The sequence below is a fragment of the Odontesthes bonariensis genome, chromosome 22 (genome assembly GCF_027942865.1).
Source record: "Odontesthes bonariensis isolate fOdoBon6 chromosome 22, fOdoBon6.hap1, whole genome shotgun sequence".
NCBI lineage: Eukaryota > Metazoa > Chordata > Actinopteri > Atheriniformes > Atherinopsidae > Odontesthes > Odontesthes bonariensis.
Window position 1 is genome coordinate 3,354,282 of NC_134527.1, and position 17,382 is coordinate 3,371,663.

Below are 17,382 nucleotides of genomic sequence, written 5' to 3' on the forward strand. Positions count from 1 at the left end.
CCACTACTCCACGGACCACCCCTGTTTTATTATTTATTTTATTATTGTAAAAGTCTGTTGCTCACGGGCTTTTATTTTGTAAAAGTCTGTTGCTGTCTGCTGTGGAACCGGAAAAGAAAGTAATCGGCGGATCCACCAAACATGGAGAAGGGTACGGAACTTTTACTCGGCCATTTTCATTTTAAAGTTCTTCCAGACGGCGGAGTCGACAGAACCAAAGTCATCTGTAAACACTGCCAAGTTGAATTGTCTTCTCAGCGTAGTAGTTCCAGTCTAAAATATCACTTAAAGGCAAAACACACAACTGATAGCAGCAAGTCATTCAAGGAAACAGACAGTGGAGCGAGGCTTCTACATAAAAACTACAGAAAGATGCTGATGTTAAAAGTGTGTTTGCACAACAAATGTTATGGCACTTTCATTCATATGGCAGCACATTTAAAATAAAGCTAAATGCTAAAAGCTATACGCTACTTTTGGATTCATTTTTGGCGTACAAATGCGATTAATCGTGATTAATCAGGGAAATCATGTGATTAATTAGATTAAACATTTTAATCGTTGCCCAGCCCTAGTTTTTAAATGTTCTTCCTGATTTTTCAGGCTCAAAACTCTGCTGCATTTACTGTGAAAGTGAAGCTTCTTTCCAAAGGGATTAAAAGAAGAACCGACCCGTGTTTTAACCATGAAGTCTGCTGTGAATCAGCTCCGACTCACTTCCTGCTCACACACAGCGGCTCCGCTCGGCCCACATGTTTCCTGGTTCCCTCCCCTTCAGACCTGCAGCTCATGATGGGTGTAACCAACAGGAGGGGAGCTGATAGGCTCTGTTCTCTGCACAGACACGTGATTTATAGCTCAGAGCTCAGATAAGTTTCAGTTTTCAGGAAGTGAAACTCACTGAGTCGCTGATCTGAGAGGAGAAATGGCTCAGAAAGGAGTTCAGCTGGACCGAGAAAGCTTCTCCTGTTCGATCTGCCTGGATCTGCTGAAGGATCCGGTGGCTATTCCCTGTGGACACAGCTACTGCATGAGCTGTATTAAAGGCCACTGGGATGGAGAGGATGAGAAGGGGATCCACAGCTGCCCTCAGTGCAGGAAAACCTTCATACCGAGGCCTGTCCTGGGGAAAAACACCATGTTAGCTGCTTTAGTGGAGCAGCTGAAGAAGACTGGACTCCAAGCTGCTCCTGCTGATCACTGCTATGCTGGAGCTGAAGATGTGGCCTGTGATGTCTGCTCTGGGAGGAAGCTGAAAGCCGCCAAGTCCTGTTTATCCTGCCTGGCCTCTTACTGTGAGGAACACCTTCAGCCTCATTATGATTCAGCTCCACTCAGGAAACACAAGCTGGTGGAGCCCTCCAAGAAGCTCCAGGAGAACATCTGCTCTGATCACGGTGAGGTGATGAAGATTTTCTGCCGTACCGATCAGAAGTGCATCTGTTATCTCTGCTTAATGGAGGAACATAAAGGCCACGACACAGTGTCAGCTGCAGCAGAAAGGACTGAGAGGCAGAGAGAGCTGGAGGGGAGTCGGCAGCAGATCCAGCAGAGAATCCAGGACGCAGAGAAAGATGTGAAGCTGCTTCAGCAGGAGCTGGAGGACATCCATCGCTCTGCTGATAAAACAGAGGAGCACAGCCAGAAGATCTTCAGCCAGCTGATCCGTCTCCTCCAGAAAAGAAGCTCTGATGTGAAGCAGCAGATCAGATCCCAGCAGGAAGCCGAAGGGAGTCGAGTCAAAGAGCTTCAGGAGAAGCTGGAGCAGGAGATCACTGAGCTGAAGAGGAAAGATGCTGAGCTGCAGCAGCTCTCACACACAGAGGATCACAGCCAGTTTCTGCACAGCTGCCCCTCAGTGGCAGCACTCAGGGGGGCTACACACTCATCCAGCATCCAGATCCGTCCTCTGAGGCACTTTGAGGATGTGACAGCAGCTGTGTCAGAGCTCAGAGATAAACTACAGGACATCCTGAGAGAGGAATGGGCCAACATCTCACTGAGAGTCGCTGAAGTGGATGTTTTACTGTCAGAACCAACGAGCAGAGCTGGATTCTTAAAATATTCATGTGAAATCACACTGGATCCAAACACAGCACACAGAGATCTGTTACTGTCAGAGGGGAACAGAAAAGTGACATTAATGTTTCCACCTCAGTCTTATTCTGATCATCCAGACAGATTCACTGAGTGTTCTCAGGTCCTGAGCAGAGAGAGTCTGACTGGACGTTGTTACTGGGAGGTGGAGATGAGAGGATATGTTGGTGTAGCAGTCGCATACAAGAACATCAGCAGAGCAGGAGGGACTGAATGTTTATTTGGACGTAATGACAAATCTTGGGCATTAGATTGTTACTCAGGCAGGTATACATTTATATACAACAACAAGGAAACCTCCATCTCTGTTCCTGGGGCCTCCAGAGTGGGAGTGTACCTGGATCACAGAGCAGGTATTCTGTCCTTCTACAGCGTCTCTGGAACCATGACTCTCCTCCACAGAGTGCAGACCACATTCACTCAGCCGCTCTGTGCTGGGATCAGGATGAATTCTTATGGATCCTCAGCAGAGTTTGTGTAAAGTGAAATAAATGTGTTTAGTCAGCTTGTTGCTGACAGCTGGTTGCTGGGATGTCTCTCTGCTGTTCTGCTGTTTATTTGCTGCTGTTTCCTGTGTCTGTGCAGCCATGGAGGATATCACTGCTGATGAGGAGTTTGATTGACAGAAATATTAAAATCTAAACTTCTCTGAGCTCTAAACATCAGTGGGATCCTGGTGTCGGTGTGTCTGTATGTTGTTGTTTCTCTTCCACTTCATGGAGCCCAGCAGAGGAGTCAGCAGACCTTCCTTTATCACAGACTCTTTTCAGATCTCATCACTGTGGAAATGGGAAAATAATCCTGGAGTTACGCTGACTTTGGTTTTGTTCATTTGTTCAGGCTGTGTTTGAGAATAAAGGCGCTCAGGCCAAATATTCACTTTAAAGCTCCGTTTCTGTCTCATATTCTGTGTTTATATTCATGTTTGACCATGTTTCAGTGAATCAATGCAGCTGTTAACTCGCTAGTTATTTAACGCCGATACACATTAACGCATTTTTAAAATAAACATTTTTGTTGGGGCTTTTGTGCCTTTAATGGAAAGTTCAGAGAGACAGGAAGCAGGGGGCAGAGAGAGGGGGAACAACAAGCAGCACAGGGTCGTCCGATGCGGGACTCGAACCGGCTGCAGCGAGGACTATAGCCTCTGTACATGGGGCTGTTTTATTATTTATTTGATTATTGTAAAAGTCTGTTGCTCACAGGCTTCTACATAAAAACTACAGAAAGATGCTGATGTTAAAAGTGTGTTTGCACAACAAATGTTATGGCACTTTCATTCATATGGCAGCACATTTAAAATAAAGCTAAATGCTAAAAGCTATACGCTACTTTTGAATTCATTTTTGGATTCTGCGTACAAATGTGATTAATCGCGATTAATCAGGGAAATCATGTGATTAATTAGTTTAAAAGTTTTAATCGTTGCCCGGCCCTAGTTTCTAAATGTTCTTCCTGATTTTTCAGGCTCAAAACTCTGCTGCATTTACTGTGAAAGTGAAGCTTCTTTCCAAAGGGATTAAAAGAAGAACCGACCCGTGTTTTAACCATGAAGTCTGCTGTGAATCAGCTCCGACTCACTTGTTGTTCCCTCCCCTTCATCTGCAGCTCATGATGGGTGTAACCAACAGAATGTGAACCGACCGGCTCTGTTCTCTCACAGCCCTTTTACAGACAGCCGTTCCGCTTCCTATTCGCCCCATTATAAACAATTTGGCTGCAGTTCAGTTGATTTTCTCTGGGGGCGCTGGCGAGCGAGTGCAGAATGACCATTGGCCATAGGGCTGGCGCTAATAACTCAAAAAATGTCCCCGCTAGCGGCTGAAACCTGAAAATATTACTGTGATTTCTGACAGAGGGATGTGGATTTATATCGAAAGTACAATAACCTGGGAGTTATATCTTTCTGTTTTCTTACAGGTCTGGCATTTGCGAGTCAGTCTCCGCTAGCATCTAACTAACGGAATCTGAAGAACGCACGGCTGATTACGACCGGCTGCTTTACGGCACTCGTCCACTGTGCCAGAGTGCTAACCTGGTGCCGCTAACAACAACCAAAGCTAAACCAGAGGCTAGTCAGAGAGTATGTAAAAGGGCTGTGCTGAAATCTGTAACTATTTGAGCTAACACCTCTCTGCTAGCTCAGCGCTAGGACTGACCATGCCGTAAAGTGATGCCACATGCGTGACGTCACTTGGGATGCAATACTGACAATAAATGTGTATTTTAAACAAATCTAGTGAGTCTAAAAAATCAAACCAAGTGCCGTTTGAAATGATAATTTATCCTGCCTTTAGGAAAATTAAAATGAAAAAATATAAAAAATGATATCCAAAGCAATGGCTGCATCTAAGGTGGATCTCATAGTACCACCAGAGAGTTCTGCCTGCTCTGCACTGCTTCGTTGGCGCCCCCTAGAGTGCAGTACCACCCGGAAAAAGCCGCCAGCTTTCCCTCTCCTCATAATAGAGACTCTCTGGTAGCGCCCAATAAACGGCTCTAGGCATTCGTAAACCACGCCTCAAATACGAGAAAATGCACACCTAGTTCCCAGACCACCATCTCATCGAGGTGTGGACGCGTCAGCCAGGCTACATGTCTACTGGAAAAAATGAGAAATTGTTTCGGTAAATCAAAATTATGACTTTGAATCTCATAATTATGACTTTCTATCTCATAATTGTGACTTTGAATCTCACCACCAATCTTTTTAGCGGTGAGAGTGGGAATCGAACTGCCAACCTTCCAGTTTTTGGACGACCCACTGAGCCGCGGCCGCCTAATATAACAGCATATTTTTCCCCCTTTCTTCCTCCTTCTCGGCCAGTATTTTAATTTAGCCAGGATTTAATCAAAGTCAAAATTTTTCATGTTTCAACTTTAAACTTTCACCAAATGGAGACATTTTTAAATCCAGGTTAAAAACATTTCTGTTCTCATGTGTCTATGCATGAAATCTGCACGATATCTTTTAACTTATCTGGACTGTTGCTTGTTTTTAAATTCATTTAAATTATTTTGTTTCTCTTTCTATTCTTTTATGTATTCTTAATGCTTCTTCCACTCCCTGCTGCAATGCTTTTATTTTATGTGAAGCACTTTGAATTGTTTTGTGCATGAAATGTGCTACAAATAAACTTGATTTGATTTGTTGTTTTCTGTGTCTGCAGTGAGAAGCTGAGGATTCGTCAGACGAGAAGGAGAAATGAACCTCCTTCAACTTCTCGGCGCAACAAGAACCTTTCGGAGCCTTTCTTCCCCGGCTCCGGCAAAAACGCGCTCGTCATCACCGGAGGATGGCTGGTGAGACCCGTTCTGCACCAATAATCTGTCAGACTTTGGTTTTAGATTCATTCAAAGTGTTTCTGATGTCCGTCTCTAACTTCATTCTTACAAAACGATACGAGTGGAATGAATTCATATCGCATGTAGGCACATATTTGTGTTCAAAATGACATTTTTAACTGAATTTGTAAAAATATAGGCTGTGTTCGAAACCACATACTACATACTCATCGATCAGACAGTATTCAGAGCGTTTACCCACAATGCATTTCGCTCCTGCCCGAGCCGAAATCAGCCGGCCTGAAGCTGATTTCTCTTAAGCTCTAAACTCTGTGAACTTTAGCAACATTTGAAACATTTTCAGGTGAGAAAGTAGTCGTTTAGATCCCCAACGTGTTGAAAACCTGACAAAATACCGGCTGTTTACAATTTTGTTCCCACGAATTCGGCGCTACTAAAGCTAGCCGCAGTGAGCAACGCACTTCTGGTTATTTTCACAAAATAAAATACCCGTTGCCTTTTATCATAGGGAAAGCCATTATGATACAATTGGTGCTTTTATTTTGAAAACAGGAAGTGAACCTACCCTCGTTGTAGCTAGCTTGAAACTGCCGTTTTGACAGGAAATGACGATCGGCGACGTCAGGTTACGTTGCATCTTGGGTAGTTTGAGTATGAGTAGTAACCTCATGATGCATACCCAACATTTAGGAGAATCTAGTATGCATCCGGGAACTTAAAAAAAGTTAAAGTTAGTAGGAGAAGTAGGCGGTTTGGAACACAGCCATATTTCACATTTCCCCTCCTCTCATCAGTGAGTGCGGCGCCCCCTATGGGCCGGCCGCCACTATTCTGGACATATTAGCAAAGAACTGAAAAAAACTGCTAATAATATGTTAGAAATGGCCAGTGATGTTGTTTCTTCAAACTCAAGATGGCTTTTTCGTTTTTCTTCCGACAGAATGAGATTCTTTACGAAAAGAAGAAGAAGCGGCGCCGCCTCCGTCTTCGTCTTCGCCGCCTGGGAAAGCAACCTGCTCCCAGCAACCCGCAGGACGGCCAGCCGATGGACGACTTGGAGAAGGAGATGAGACAGGTAGGACTCAGCGCGTCGACCCGGAAGCTGCGCAGCGTTGCCGCGGTGATGTCAGACGGTGAAACGGGAATGCTCTTCCCCCACAGGTGGACTTTGTGGACATGGCCTGTGAGTGCGAGTCGGTCATCTGCTGCCGTGTCACGCCGAAGCAAAAGGCCAACGTGGTGAGTTTGGTGAAGAAGTACAAGAAGGCCGTGACGCTGTCCATCGGAGACGGAGCGAACGACGTCAACATGATCAAGAGTAAGAGGCGGGGACGGGCCTGGTTCAATTCAATTCATTTTTATTTATATAGCGCCAAATACAACAAATGTCATCTCAAGGCACTTGGATAATAAAATCCAATTCAAGCCAATTGGAGTTCAATTAATTGTAATCATAATTATTCATAAAATAATCCAATTTGTTCATATAGAGCCAAAATAATTTCCTAGCTAAGGAAACCAACAGATTGCACTGAAACTTTTAGTCTATTGTTATGTTAGCGGGGTGTGAGTGAGACTGCATTTGCACACAGATAAGCTACATAGCAGACTTTTGTAGTGATTATTTGCTGGGTATGTATATTTATTGATTTATTTATACTGTAGTCATGTGACTATAGTGACCTTGCCGTAGCTTAGCTTTAGCTGAATTGACGCCGCTGGTTTTGCCGCTCCTGTGGGCCCCCCCTGATTCCTCTCCCCGTCCCCCTCCAGCTGCAGATATCGGCGTGGGCATCAGCGGTCAGGAGGGCATGCAGGCCGTCATGTCCAGCGACTACGCCTTCGCTCAGTTCCGGTACCTGCAGCGCCTCCTGCTCGTGCACGGACGCTGGTCCTACATCCGGATGTGCAAGTTCCTGCGTTTCTTCTTCTTCAAGAACTTCGCCTTTACTCTGGTCCACTTCTGGTACTCGTTCTTCAGTGGATACTCCTCACAGGTCAGCAGCTCTGAATACAGTTTGGTCTTCTTCTTCTTCCACCTTGGTTTTATAAAAACCAGGGCTGGGCAACGATTAAAATGTTTAATCTAATTAATCACATGATTTCCCTGATTAATCACGATTAATCGCATTTGTACGCAGAATCTAAAAGTAGTGTATAGCTTTTAGCATTTAGTTTTATTTTAAATGTGCTGCCATATGAATGAAAGTGCCATAACATTTGTTGTGCAAACACACTTTTAACATCAGCATCTTTCTGTAGTTTTTATGTAGAAGCCTCGCTCCACTGTCTGTTTCCTTGAATGACTTGCTGCTATCAGTTGTGTGTTTTGCCTTTAAGTGATATTTTAGACTGGAACTACTACGCTGAGAAGACAATTCAACTTGGCAGAGTTTACAGATGACTTTGGTTCTGTCGACTCCGCCGTCTGGAAGAACTTTAAAATGAAAATGGCAGAGTAAAAGTTCCGTACCCTTCTCCATGTTTGGTGGATCCGCCGATTACTTTCTTTTCCTGTTCCGCAGCAGACAGCAGCAGACTTTTACAAAATAAAAGCCTGTGAGCAACAGACTTTTACAATAATAAAATAAATAATAAAATGTACAGAGGCTATAGTCCTCGCCCAGCCCTAATATGAACAGAACGCCGGCTCCAGAGCAGGACTTTTCTTCGGCCGCTGAAGTTTGTCCTACATTCTTTCACTTTATGTTTAACTGTTTGGCTGCTAAATGTAACTACATCTTACTCACTGAATCTTTGAAATTGTCAGATCATCTCAGGGGAACCGCCTCCCAAAAAGTCTGTAAAGTCGTTCTTCTTGTCTGGACTTCCTAAATGCTTCTGCGGTTGATGCTCAGTTTTTGTTCCGTTGGGTCGGGCTCATGTGATGCAGATTCATCTTTTTTGCACATTCGTTTACTCACGAATTACACTACAGTAAATTATATATATATATATATATATATATATTTTACACTATAATAACTAGTTTCCTTTCTGCAGATTGCCTATGAAGACTGGTTTATCACACTCTACAATCTGGCTTACAGCAGCATGCCTGTTCTACTCGTTGGACTTCTTGACCAGGTACAAACTGGCGTTGTCATGGATACGGAGGGCAGGAACGCGGTATTTAGGATAAACTGAGGCTTAACTTTGCTAACTTGCCTCCTTCTCGTCCCTCTGCAGGACGTGAACGACAGGCTGAGCCTAAAGTTCCCCAAGCTCTACGTGCCGGGCCAGCTGGGCACATTGTTCAACTACAAGAACTTCTTCATCAGCCTGTTCCACGGCATCTTCGTCTCGCTCATCATCTTCTTCATCCCGTACGGCGCCTTCCTGCAGACGATGGGGCAGGACGGGGAAGCTCCCTCCGACTATCAGTCCCTCGCCGTGGTAACGGCCTCGTCCCTGATCTTTACCGTCAACCTGCAGGTGGGTCGCAGCTTCGGGACTCAGAGCAGCCGGAGTTTCAGGGTTAAAGGAGGCCTTTAATGCCTTTAATGCCTTTTAATGACGTTCTCTCACATCTCGCCTGTCAGATCTCTCTGGATACCTCCTACTGGACCTTTGTGAACTGCTTTGCGGTGTTGGGCAGCATTGCCATCTACTTTGGGATGATGTTTGACATCCACAGCGCGGGGATCCATGTCATCTTCCCCACAGTTTTCACCTTCACAGGTTAGTCAGCAGAGTTTCCTCTTATTAAAGAGAATAAAACGGCTGAAAATACTCCTGACAAAGAAACTGCGGTTCCTTTGAGCTTCGGCTCCATTCTCTGCTGCTCTTTTTGCTTGGTCTCGCCCCTTTTACCCAGAAGCACTTATTAGACAATCCAATATTTGTTCTGTATTAGTTCAACGCTTTCAGTTTGGTTACAACAACAGAGGTGGGTAGAGCAGCCAAAAACTGTACTCAAGTAAAAGTAAAAGTAGTCATCCAAATAATTACTTGAGTAAGAGTAAAAAAGTGCTCGGTGAAAAAACTACTCAAGTCCTGAGTAACTGTTGAGTAACGTCTGATTTATTTGTTAACACAAGCATTCAATCAGACAAAAATACTGAATAATCATCTTTAGGCAAATTAGAGTTCATCCAATTGATCAAATAAATTAAAATGAATTCATTAATTACAAAATAACTTAATTTAAAATAATCCAGGTAAATTCAAGAACTTCAATAAAAAATAAAAGAGACTTAGGAAATGTTTAAAACATATGTAACCCATATGTAACCTAAATAACAAACATTCACCTATCCATGGGGGGAAAAACGAGTTTAGGAAACTTAGCGCTACATGTTTCCTCAAGTTAGATGTTGAGTTTCTGCTGAAATGTGCGTTTGTTTTGGTTGACACAGAAGACACATAATGTAGCTGCTGTTTCTCACTCTTTGTAAGGTAAACATGCTTTCAGTATGAGGCCTCGTCTGCGTCTTCATTTCCCACCGTTGGTTCTGACATTTTTCATCTGTTTCTTTCTTTGTTTGCTACGACTGCTAATGCTAGCTTAACCATGTCAGAGTATTGACTGCAGAGAAGAAGAAGAAAGAAAAGCAGTTTCTTGCCACCTTGCAGCTGTATTCACGTGTGCATGTTGTGCGTTTTTAGGTGCAGCGTCCAACGCTCTGCGCCAGCCGTACCTCTGGTTGACCGTCCTGCTGACGGTGGGCATCAGCCTGCTGCCCGTCATCTGCATCCAGTTCCTCTATAAAACCATTTGGCCCTCTGAGGGAGACGAGGTGAGACCCCCGGCTAATTCCCAGCCTCGTACAGAAAACGGGGCTTCTAAAAAGATGGAAGATTTGGTGCTTGAAATATTGTAATTAGGGCTGGGCAACGATTAAAATGTTTAATCTAATTAATCACATGATTTCCCTGATTAATCGCATTTGTACGCAAAATCCAAAAATGAATCCAAAAGTAGTGTTTAGCATTTAGCATTATTTTAAATGTGCTGCCATAAGAAAGTGCCATAACACTTTTTTACAGAATAAAAGCCTGTGAGCAGCAGACTTTTACAAAATAAAAGCCTGTGAGCAACAGACTTTTACAGATTAAAACCTTCGTTAATGCGCAATAAAATATTTATCGGCGTTAAATAATTAACGCCCGGCCCAAATTTTTAATAATCAAGCAGCAGAAATAAATAGCCTTACAATGAAACTGTTTAAACTACTACAGATGATGTGTTCTGTCCCTCTAAAATGGCAAAGAAAAAACGGTAAAACCGCATTTTTATTGGCTGCTTTTTTTCCCATAATGCATCAGATCCAGAGAAACCGGAAGAAGTACGAGATGGAGCTGGACGAGGAGGAGAAGAAGAAGAAGAAGAAGGAACCAACGGCCTTCCAGCGAGGCCGGCGTTCCCGCCGTTCCGCCTACGCCTTCTCCCACTCCCGCGGCTACGCCGACCTCATCTCCTCCGGGCAAAGCATCCGGCGGCGCCAGACCACCCACCACGGACCCCAGGACCGCATCAGGGAGCTCCCCCGGAGGGAGGCCGAGAACATCTGAGCGCCGAGGCGGAGCGAAGCGGCGGCCGAGGAGGTTTTTAGAACGCGGGAGCGGCGAGCTGAAAGGGCGAACATCAGAAACGCCCCTGAAGCTGCTCGGGTCATGTGACAGACGACTCTAACGGAGCGCTTTCCAAAGTCTGCAGCCTCCCGTTCACCTTCATGCACAGACTCCCTGTTCGCTACGCAAAAACAGAAGAAGAAGAAAAACTCACCGAAGAAACGACCGCCGTCTCTGGGGTTAGATGCCGCGCAGCTCCTGTGGGGCTCACAATGTTCTTTAACTCAGGATTTTTTTAGATGAAAGCCTTATTTTTAGTAAGTTCACCACCTGATGTGCTGTTATTTAACGACTAAGTTTTAGCTTCGTGTCCACAGAAATCTATAAACGATATTCCACTTAATCCCGTCGGAACGAACCAGATGAGACTTTGTTTGAGCCCAAACATTAAGGTGGGACGAAGCTAAACTTGTTTTAATGTTTTATTCTAACCGGCGGTGGGGTGACGGACACCAGGCTTTAGGTGTTCAGCTGTTAAAGTGTCTTAATTTAAAAATAAGGTGCGTTTCTCCTGCTCTGCCCTGTCAAACCTGTCGTACTTAAGCACCAGTTCGAGTGGTATTGTCCTTTAAAATCTTCTGAACGGCTCCTTCTGTTGGTCCTGGACTTCACGTCCTGTTCTACGTTACATTCCCTCGTTCACAAACTTTTTTTTTACCATTTGTGGAATGAGAATTCAGCCGGTTGTAACAGCAGCTTTTGATTGCACCAGTCTCCTGTTTTCTTTCCATCCTTTTAAAAGTTCTTAAAAGCTAAATCACATGTTCCTTAAGTTAATTAAGATTTTCCGTTTGTTTTTTTTGTGTGTCTTTGGTTTGTTTACAGCTTACCTGAATGAGATGCTCGTCTTTTTGTCAGACCTGTTATCAGATGGAGGATATCTGGGAGACGGCATTGAGCCAAATGGATAATCGTTCTTATTCTGTTACTGATTCTTCTTCATGCTATTCTTACCGTATAATGTCTTTTATCGCAGAGTGAATGGTGGCAGGCGATCAACACTGCAGGTTGGTCTCTGTCACGTGATGCGGTTTTATCATGTGGTTATTAATAAAAGCCAGCGGCATATTTAAAACTCTGACTTGAGTCTCGTTTTTACGGCGCTGCAGGCACTGAATGTATCAACGGAAAGAGGAAACATTTTGGATTCGAGAGCATAAAGTGTCAGAAAACATGGACTGTGTTCCAAACCGCATACTACATACTTCCATAACTCTGTAAACTTTAGCAACATTTGAAACATTTTCAGGTGAGAAAGTAGTCGTTTAGATCCCCAACGTGTTGAAAACCTGACAGAATACCGGCTGTTTACAATTTTGTTCCCACGAATTCGGCGCTACTAAAGCTAGCCGCAGTGAGCTAACGCACTTCCTGTTATTTTCACAAAATAAAATACCCGTTGCCTTTTATCATAGGGAAAGCCATTACCATACAATTGGTGCTTTTGTTTTGAAAACAGGAAGTGAACCTACCCTCGTTGTAGCTAGCTTGAAACTGCCGTTTTGACAGGAAATGACGATCGGCGACGTCACGTTACGTTGCATCTTGGGTAGTTTGAGTATGAGTAGTAACCTCATGATGCATACCCAACATTTCGGCGAATCCAGTATGCATCCGGGAACTTCTCGCTGACTCAAACTCGCATACTAACTCAGAAAGTTAGTAGGAGTAGTATGAGAAGTATGCGGTTTGGAACACAGCCCTGGTCTCGCGGGCCTTTAGGTGCTCCTTAGCTCTTCGCATTCCTTCTGTTTTTGGGAGGTGCCAAATCGTTGATCTGGTCACCTCTAAAGCTTCCGCTGCCAGCTGGGCTCCTCCTTTTGGATCCACATCATTTTGTGATTATTTATTTAGATATTTAGGAAGTGTGTGTATATATATATATATATATGGCGTATATTTATATAGGTGTATTGTAGTAAGAATATTTACAAACTCAAGAGTAGTTAAAAGGGAAACTAAAAAAGTATTGTACTTCTTCCCATTCCTTCGGGTGTTTTGTACTTTGTGATCTAAGTTTTAATTTTTAATTTAATCTTTTGTATGTACAAATAGTTACATACATTTTCTTTTTTTTACATGTTCGAAGATAAAAATCAATCAATCGAATCTACTACAAAAATCGCTTGGAATCGGGCTCTTTTGAAGAGGAGAAATCGGTTTAATCTCTCTGGAATATATCGAGGAAACGGGCCGCATGTAATCGGTTGCATTGAAGCTGTGAAAAGGAGGATGAAGAGGCTGAAAGCCTTAACGCACCGTTGTCGTTAAACCAATGAAAATTAGAGCGGAAAGTCGGTGTTCTGATTGTATCCTGGCTGCTTCACTTCAAACTTTCTGTGATGTTCTCAACCAGCAAAACCTTCAAAAGCTTCCAGACCTGCCGGCAGCTGGAGTTGGAGGCTCAGTTTTTTACAGACCTGAAGATATGTCGGCGCCCTAAAAACTGCCACAAAGCTACAATATATTTGTGTTGATCAATTTGCTGGAATGTACATTTCCTTTTGTTTCTGTATTAATTCTCAACAAGCATGTCGGGTCCCCACGAAGTAAAAAGTGGAATATATTAGGGCGTTATTATCGCGTTAACTTGTTAATAATTTAACGCCGATAAATATTTTATCGCGCATTAACGCAGGTTTTTAATTAATTTATTATTTTTTTGGGGCTTTTGTGCCTTTAATGGATAGAAAAGTTCAGAGAGACAGGAAGCAGAGAGAGGGGGAACAACATGCAGCACAGGGCCAGCTGATGCGGGACTCGAACCAGCTGCAGCGAGGACTATAGCCTCTGTACATGGGGCGCCTGCTCAACCCACTACGCCATGGATTACCCCTGTTTTATTATTTATTTATTATTGTAAAAGTCTGTTGCTCACAGGCTTTTATTTTGTAAAAGTCTGCTGCTGTCTGCTGTGGAACAGGAAAAGAAAGTAATCGGCGGATCCACCAAACATGGAGAAGGGTACGGAACTTTTACTCGGCCATTTTCATTTTAAAGTTCTTCCAGACGGCGGAGTCGACAGAACCAAAGTCATCTGTAAACACTGCCAAGTTGAATTGTCTTCTCAGCGTAGTAGTTCCAGTCTAAAATATCACTTAAAGGCAAAACACACAACTGATAGCAGCAAGTCATTCAAGGAAACAGACAGTGGAGCGAGGCTTCTACATAAAAACTACAGAAAGATGCTGATGTTAAAAGTGTGTTTGCACAACAAATGTTATGGCACTTTCATTCATATGGCAGCACATTTAAAATAAAGCTAAATGCTAAAAGCTATACACTACTTTTGGATTCATTTTTGGATTCTGCGTACAAATGCGATTAATCGTGATTAATCAGGGAAATCATGTGATTAATTAGATTAAACATTTTAATCGTTGCCTGGCCCTAGTTTTTAAATGTTCTTCCTGATTTTTCAGGCTCAAAACTCTGCTGCATTTACTGTGAAAGTGAAGCTTCTTTCCAAAGGGATTAAAAGAAGAATCGACCCGTGTTTTAACCATGAAGTCTGCTGTGAATCAGCTCCGACTCACTTGTTGTTCCCTCCCCTTCAGATCTTCAGCTCATGATGGGTGTAACCAACAGAATGTGAACCGACCGGCTCTGTTCTCTGCACAGACACGTGATTTATAGCTCAGAGCTCAGATAAGTTTCAGCTTTCAGGAAGTGAAACTCACTGAGTCGCTGATCTGAGAGGAGAAATGGCGCAGAAAGGAGTTCAGCTGGACCGAGAAAGCTTCTCCTGTTCGATCTGCCTGGATCTGCTGAAGGATCCGGTGGCTATTCCCTGTGGACACAGCTACTGCATGAGCTGTATTAAAGGCCACTGGGATGGAGAGGATCAGAAGGGGATCCACAGCTGCCCTCAGTGCAGGAAAACCTTCATACCGAGGCCTGTCCTGGAGAAAAACACCATGTTAGCTGATTTAGTGGAGCAGCTGAAGAAGACTGGACTCCAAGCTGCTCCTGCTGATCACTGCTATGCTGGAGCTGAAGATGTGGCCTGTGATGTCTGCTCTGGGAGGAAGCTGAAAGCTGCCAAGTCCTGTTTATCCTGCCTGGCCTCTTACTGTGAGGAACACCTTCAGCCTCATTATGATTCAGCTCCACTCAGGAAACACAAGCTGGTGGAGCCCTCCAAGGAGCTCCAGGAGAACATCTGCTCTGATCACGGTGAGGTGATGAAGATTTTCTGCCGTACCGATCAGAAGTGCATCTGTTATCTCTGCTTAATGGAGGAACATAAAGGCCACGACACAGTGTCAGCTGCAGCAGAAAGGACTGAGAGGCAGAGAGAGCTGGAGGGGAGTCGGCAGCAGATCCAGCAGAGAATCCAGGACGCAGAGAAAGATGTGAAGCTGCTTCAGCAGGAGCTGGAGGCCATCCATCGGTTTGCTGATAAAACAGAGGAGCACAGCCAGAAGATCTTCGCTGAGCTGATCCGTCTCCTCCAGAAAAGAAGCTCTGATGTGAAGCAGCAGATCAGATCCCAGCAGGAAGCCGAAGGGAGTCGAGTCAAAGAGCTTCAGGAGAAGCTGGAGCAGGAGATCACTGAGCTGAAGAGGAAAGATGCTGAGCTGAAGCAGCTCTCACACACAGAGGATCACAGCCAGTTTCTGCTCAGCTGGCCCTCAGTGGCAGCACTCAGGGGGGCTACACACTCATCCAGCATCAAGATCCGTCCTCTGAGGCACTTTGAGGATGTGACAGCAGCTGTGTCAGAGCTCAGAGATAAACTACAGGACATCCTGAGAGAGGAATGGGCCAACATCTCACTGAGAGTCGCTGAAGGAGATGTTTTACTGTCAGAACCAACGAGCAGAGCTGGATTCTTAAAATATTCATGTGAAATCACATTGGATCCAAACACAGCACACAGATATCTGTTACTGTCAGAGGGGAACAGAAAAGTGACATATATGAATCAACCTCAGTCTTATTCTGATCATCCAGACAGATTCATTGGATGTCAGCAGGTCCTGAGCAGAGAGAGTCTGACTGGACGTTGTTACTGGGAGGTGGAGATGAGAGGAGAAGAAGTTGGTGTAGCAGTCGCATACAAGAACATCAGCAGAGCAGGAGGGACTGAATGTTTATTTGGATTTAATGACAAATCTTGGTCATTATATTGTGACCCAAACAGTTATACATTTATGTACAACAACATTAGAACCTCCATCTCAGGTCCTCGGGCCTCCAGAGTGGGAGTGTACCTGGATCACAGAGCAGGTATTCTGTCCTTCTACAGCATCTCTGGAACCATGACTCTCCTCCACAGAGTCCAGACCACATTCACTCAGCCGCTCTATGCTGGGATTGAGCTTTATTCTGGAGCCTCAGCAGAGTTTGTGTAAAGTGAAATAAATGTGTTTAGTCAGCTGGTTGCTGACAGCTGGTTGCTGGGATGTCTCTGCTGCTGTTCTGCTGTTTATTTGCTGCTGTTTCCTGTGTCTGTGCAGCCATGGAGGATATCACTGCTGATGAGGAGTTTGATTGACAGAAATATTAAAATCTAAACTTCTCTGAGCTCTAAACATCAGTGGGATCCTGGTGTCGGTGTGTCTGTATGTTGTTGTTTCTCTTCCACTTCATGGAGCCCAGCAGAGGAGTCAGCAGACCTTCCTTTATCACAGACTCTTTTCACATCTCATCACTGTGGAAATGGGAAAATAATCCTGGAGTTACGCTGACTTTGGTTTTGTTCATTTGTTCAGGCTGTGTTTGAGAATAAAGGCGCTCAGGCCAAATATTCACTTTAAAGCTCCGTTTCTGTCTCATATTCTGTGTTTATATTCATGTTTGAACATGTTTCAGTGAATCAATGCAGCTGTTAACTCGCTAGTTATTTAACACCGATACACATTAACGCATTTTTAAAATAAACATTTTTGTTGGGGCTTTTGTGCCTTTAATGGAAAGTTCAGAGAGACAGGAAGCAGGGGGCAGAGAGAGGGGGAACAACAAGCAGCACAGGGTCGTCCGATGCGGGACTCGAACCGGCTGCAGCGAGGACTATAGCCTCTGTACATGGGGCTGTTTTATTATTTATTTGATTATTGTAAAAGTCTGTTGCTCACAGGCTTCTACATAAAAACTACAGAAAGATGCTGATGTTAAAAGTGTGTTTGCACAACAAATGTTATGGCACTTTCATTCATATGGCAGCACATTTAAAATAAAGCTAAATGCTAAAAGCTATACGCTACTTTTGAATTCATTTTTGGATTCTGCGTACAAATGTGATTAATCGCGATTAATCAGGGAAATCATGTGATTAATTAGTTTAAAAGTTTTAATCGTTGCCCGGCCCTAGTTTCTAAATGTTCTTCCTGATTTTTCAGGCTCAAAACTCTGCTGCATTTACTGTGAAAGTGAAGCTTCTTTCCAAAGGGATTAAAAGAA

At 43.9% G+C, this 17,382-nt stretch overlaps 3 protein-coding genes across 3 annotated transcripts; all 3 read left to right on the forward strand.

The window, feature by feature from the left end:
- Positions 1 to 920: 920 nt before the first annotated feature.
- Positions 921 to 2,983, forward strand: LOC142373065 (E3 ubiquitin/ISG15 ligase TRIM25-like). The gene has a single exon (XM_075456130.1). It carries the CDS (start codon positions 926 to 928, stop codon positions 2,576 to 2,578), a length of 1,653 nt encoding a protein of 550 aa, XP_075312245.1. The 5' UTR covers positions 921 to 925; the 3' UTR covers positions 2,579 to 2,983.
- A 1,709-nt stretch (positions 2,984 to 4,692) lies between these two features.
- LOC142373303 (phospholipid-transporting ATPase IC-like) lies at positions 4,693 to 12,055 on the forward strand. The gene is made up of 10 exons (XM_075456506.1): positions 4,693 to 4,724; positions 5,268 to 5,400; positions 6,344 to 6,478; positions 6,565 to 6,721; positions 7,177 to 7,400; positions 8,407 to 8,490; positions 8,593 to 8,838; positions 8,946 to 9,084; positions 10,012 to 10,142; positions 10,672 to 12,055. Exons 1-10 carry the CDS (start codon positions 4,693 to 4,695, stop codon positions 10,915 to 10,917), a joined length of 1,527 nt encoding a protein of 508 aa, XP_075312621.1. The 3' UTR covers positions 10,918 to 12,055.
- Positions 12,056 to 14,435: 2,380 nt separating this feature from the next.
- Positions 14,436 to 16,740, forward strand: LOC142372702 (tripartite motif-containing protein 16-like). Its single transcript, XM_075455653.1, has one exon. It carries the CDS (start codon positions 14,682 to 14,684, stop codon positions 16,332 to 16,334), a length of 1,653 nt encoding a protein of 550 aa, XP_075311768.1. The 5' UTR covers positions 14,436 to 14,681; the 3' UTR covers positions 16,335 to 16,740.
- Positions 16,741 to 17,382: the final 642 nt, after the last annotated feature.

Excerpts from the sequence above, each read along its gene's own strand:
- LOC142373065 (XM_075456130.1), top strand. The coding sequence starts at position 926 with ATGGCTCAGAAAGGAGTTCAGCTGGACCGAGAAAGCTTCTCCTGTTCG.
- LOC142373303 (XM_075456506.1), top strand. The coding sequence starts at position 4,693 with ATGTCTACTGGAAAAAATGAGAAATTGTTTCG. Across the intron at positions 6,479-6,564 it reads TGGAGAAGGAGATGAGACAG|GTGGACTTTGTGGACATGGC; the intron begins GTAGGACTCAGC and ends CTTCCCCCACAG. Across the intron at positions 9,085-10,011 it reads CACAGTTTTCACCTTCACAG|GTGCAGCGTCCAACGCTCTG; the intron begins GTTAGTCAGCAG and ends GTGCGTTTTTAG.
- LOC142372702 (XM_075455653.1), top strand. The coding sequence starts at position 14,682 with ATGGCGCAGAAAGGAGTTCAGCTGGACCGAGAAAGCTTCTCCTGTTCG.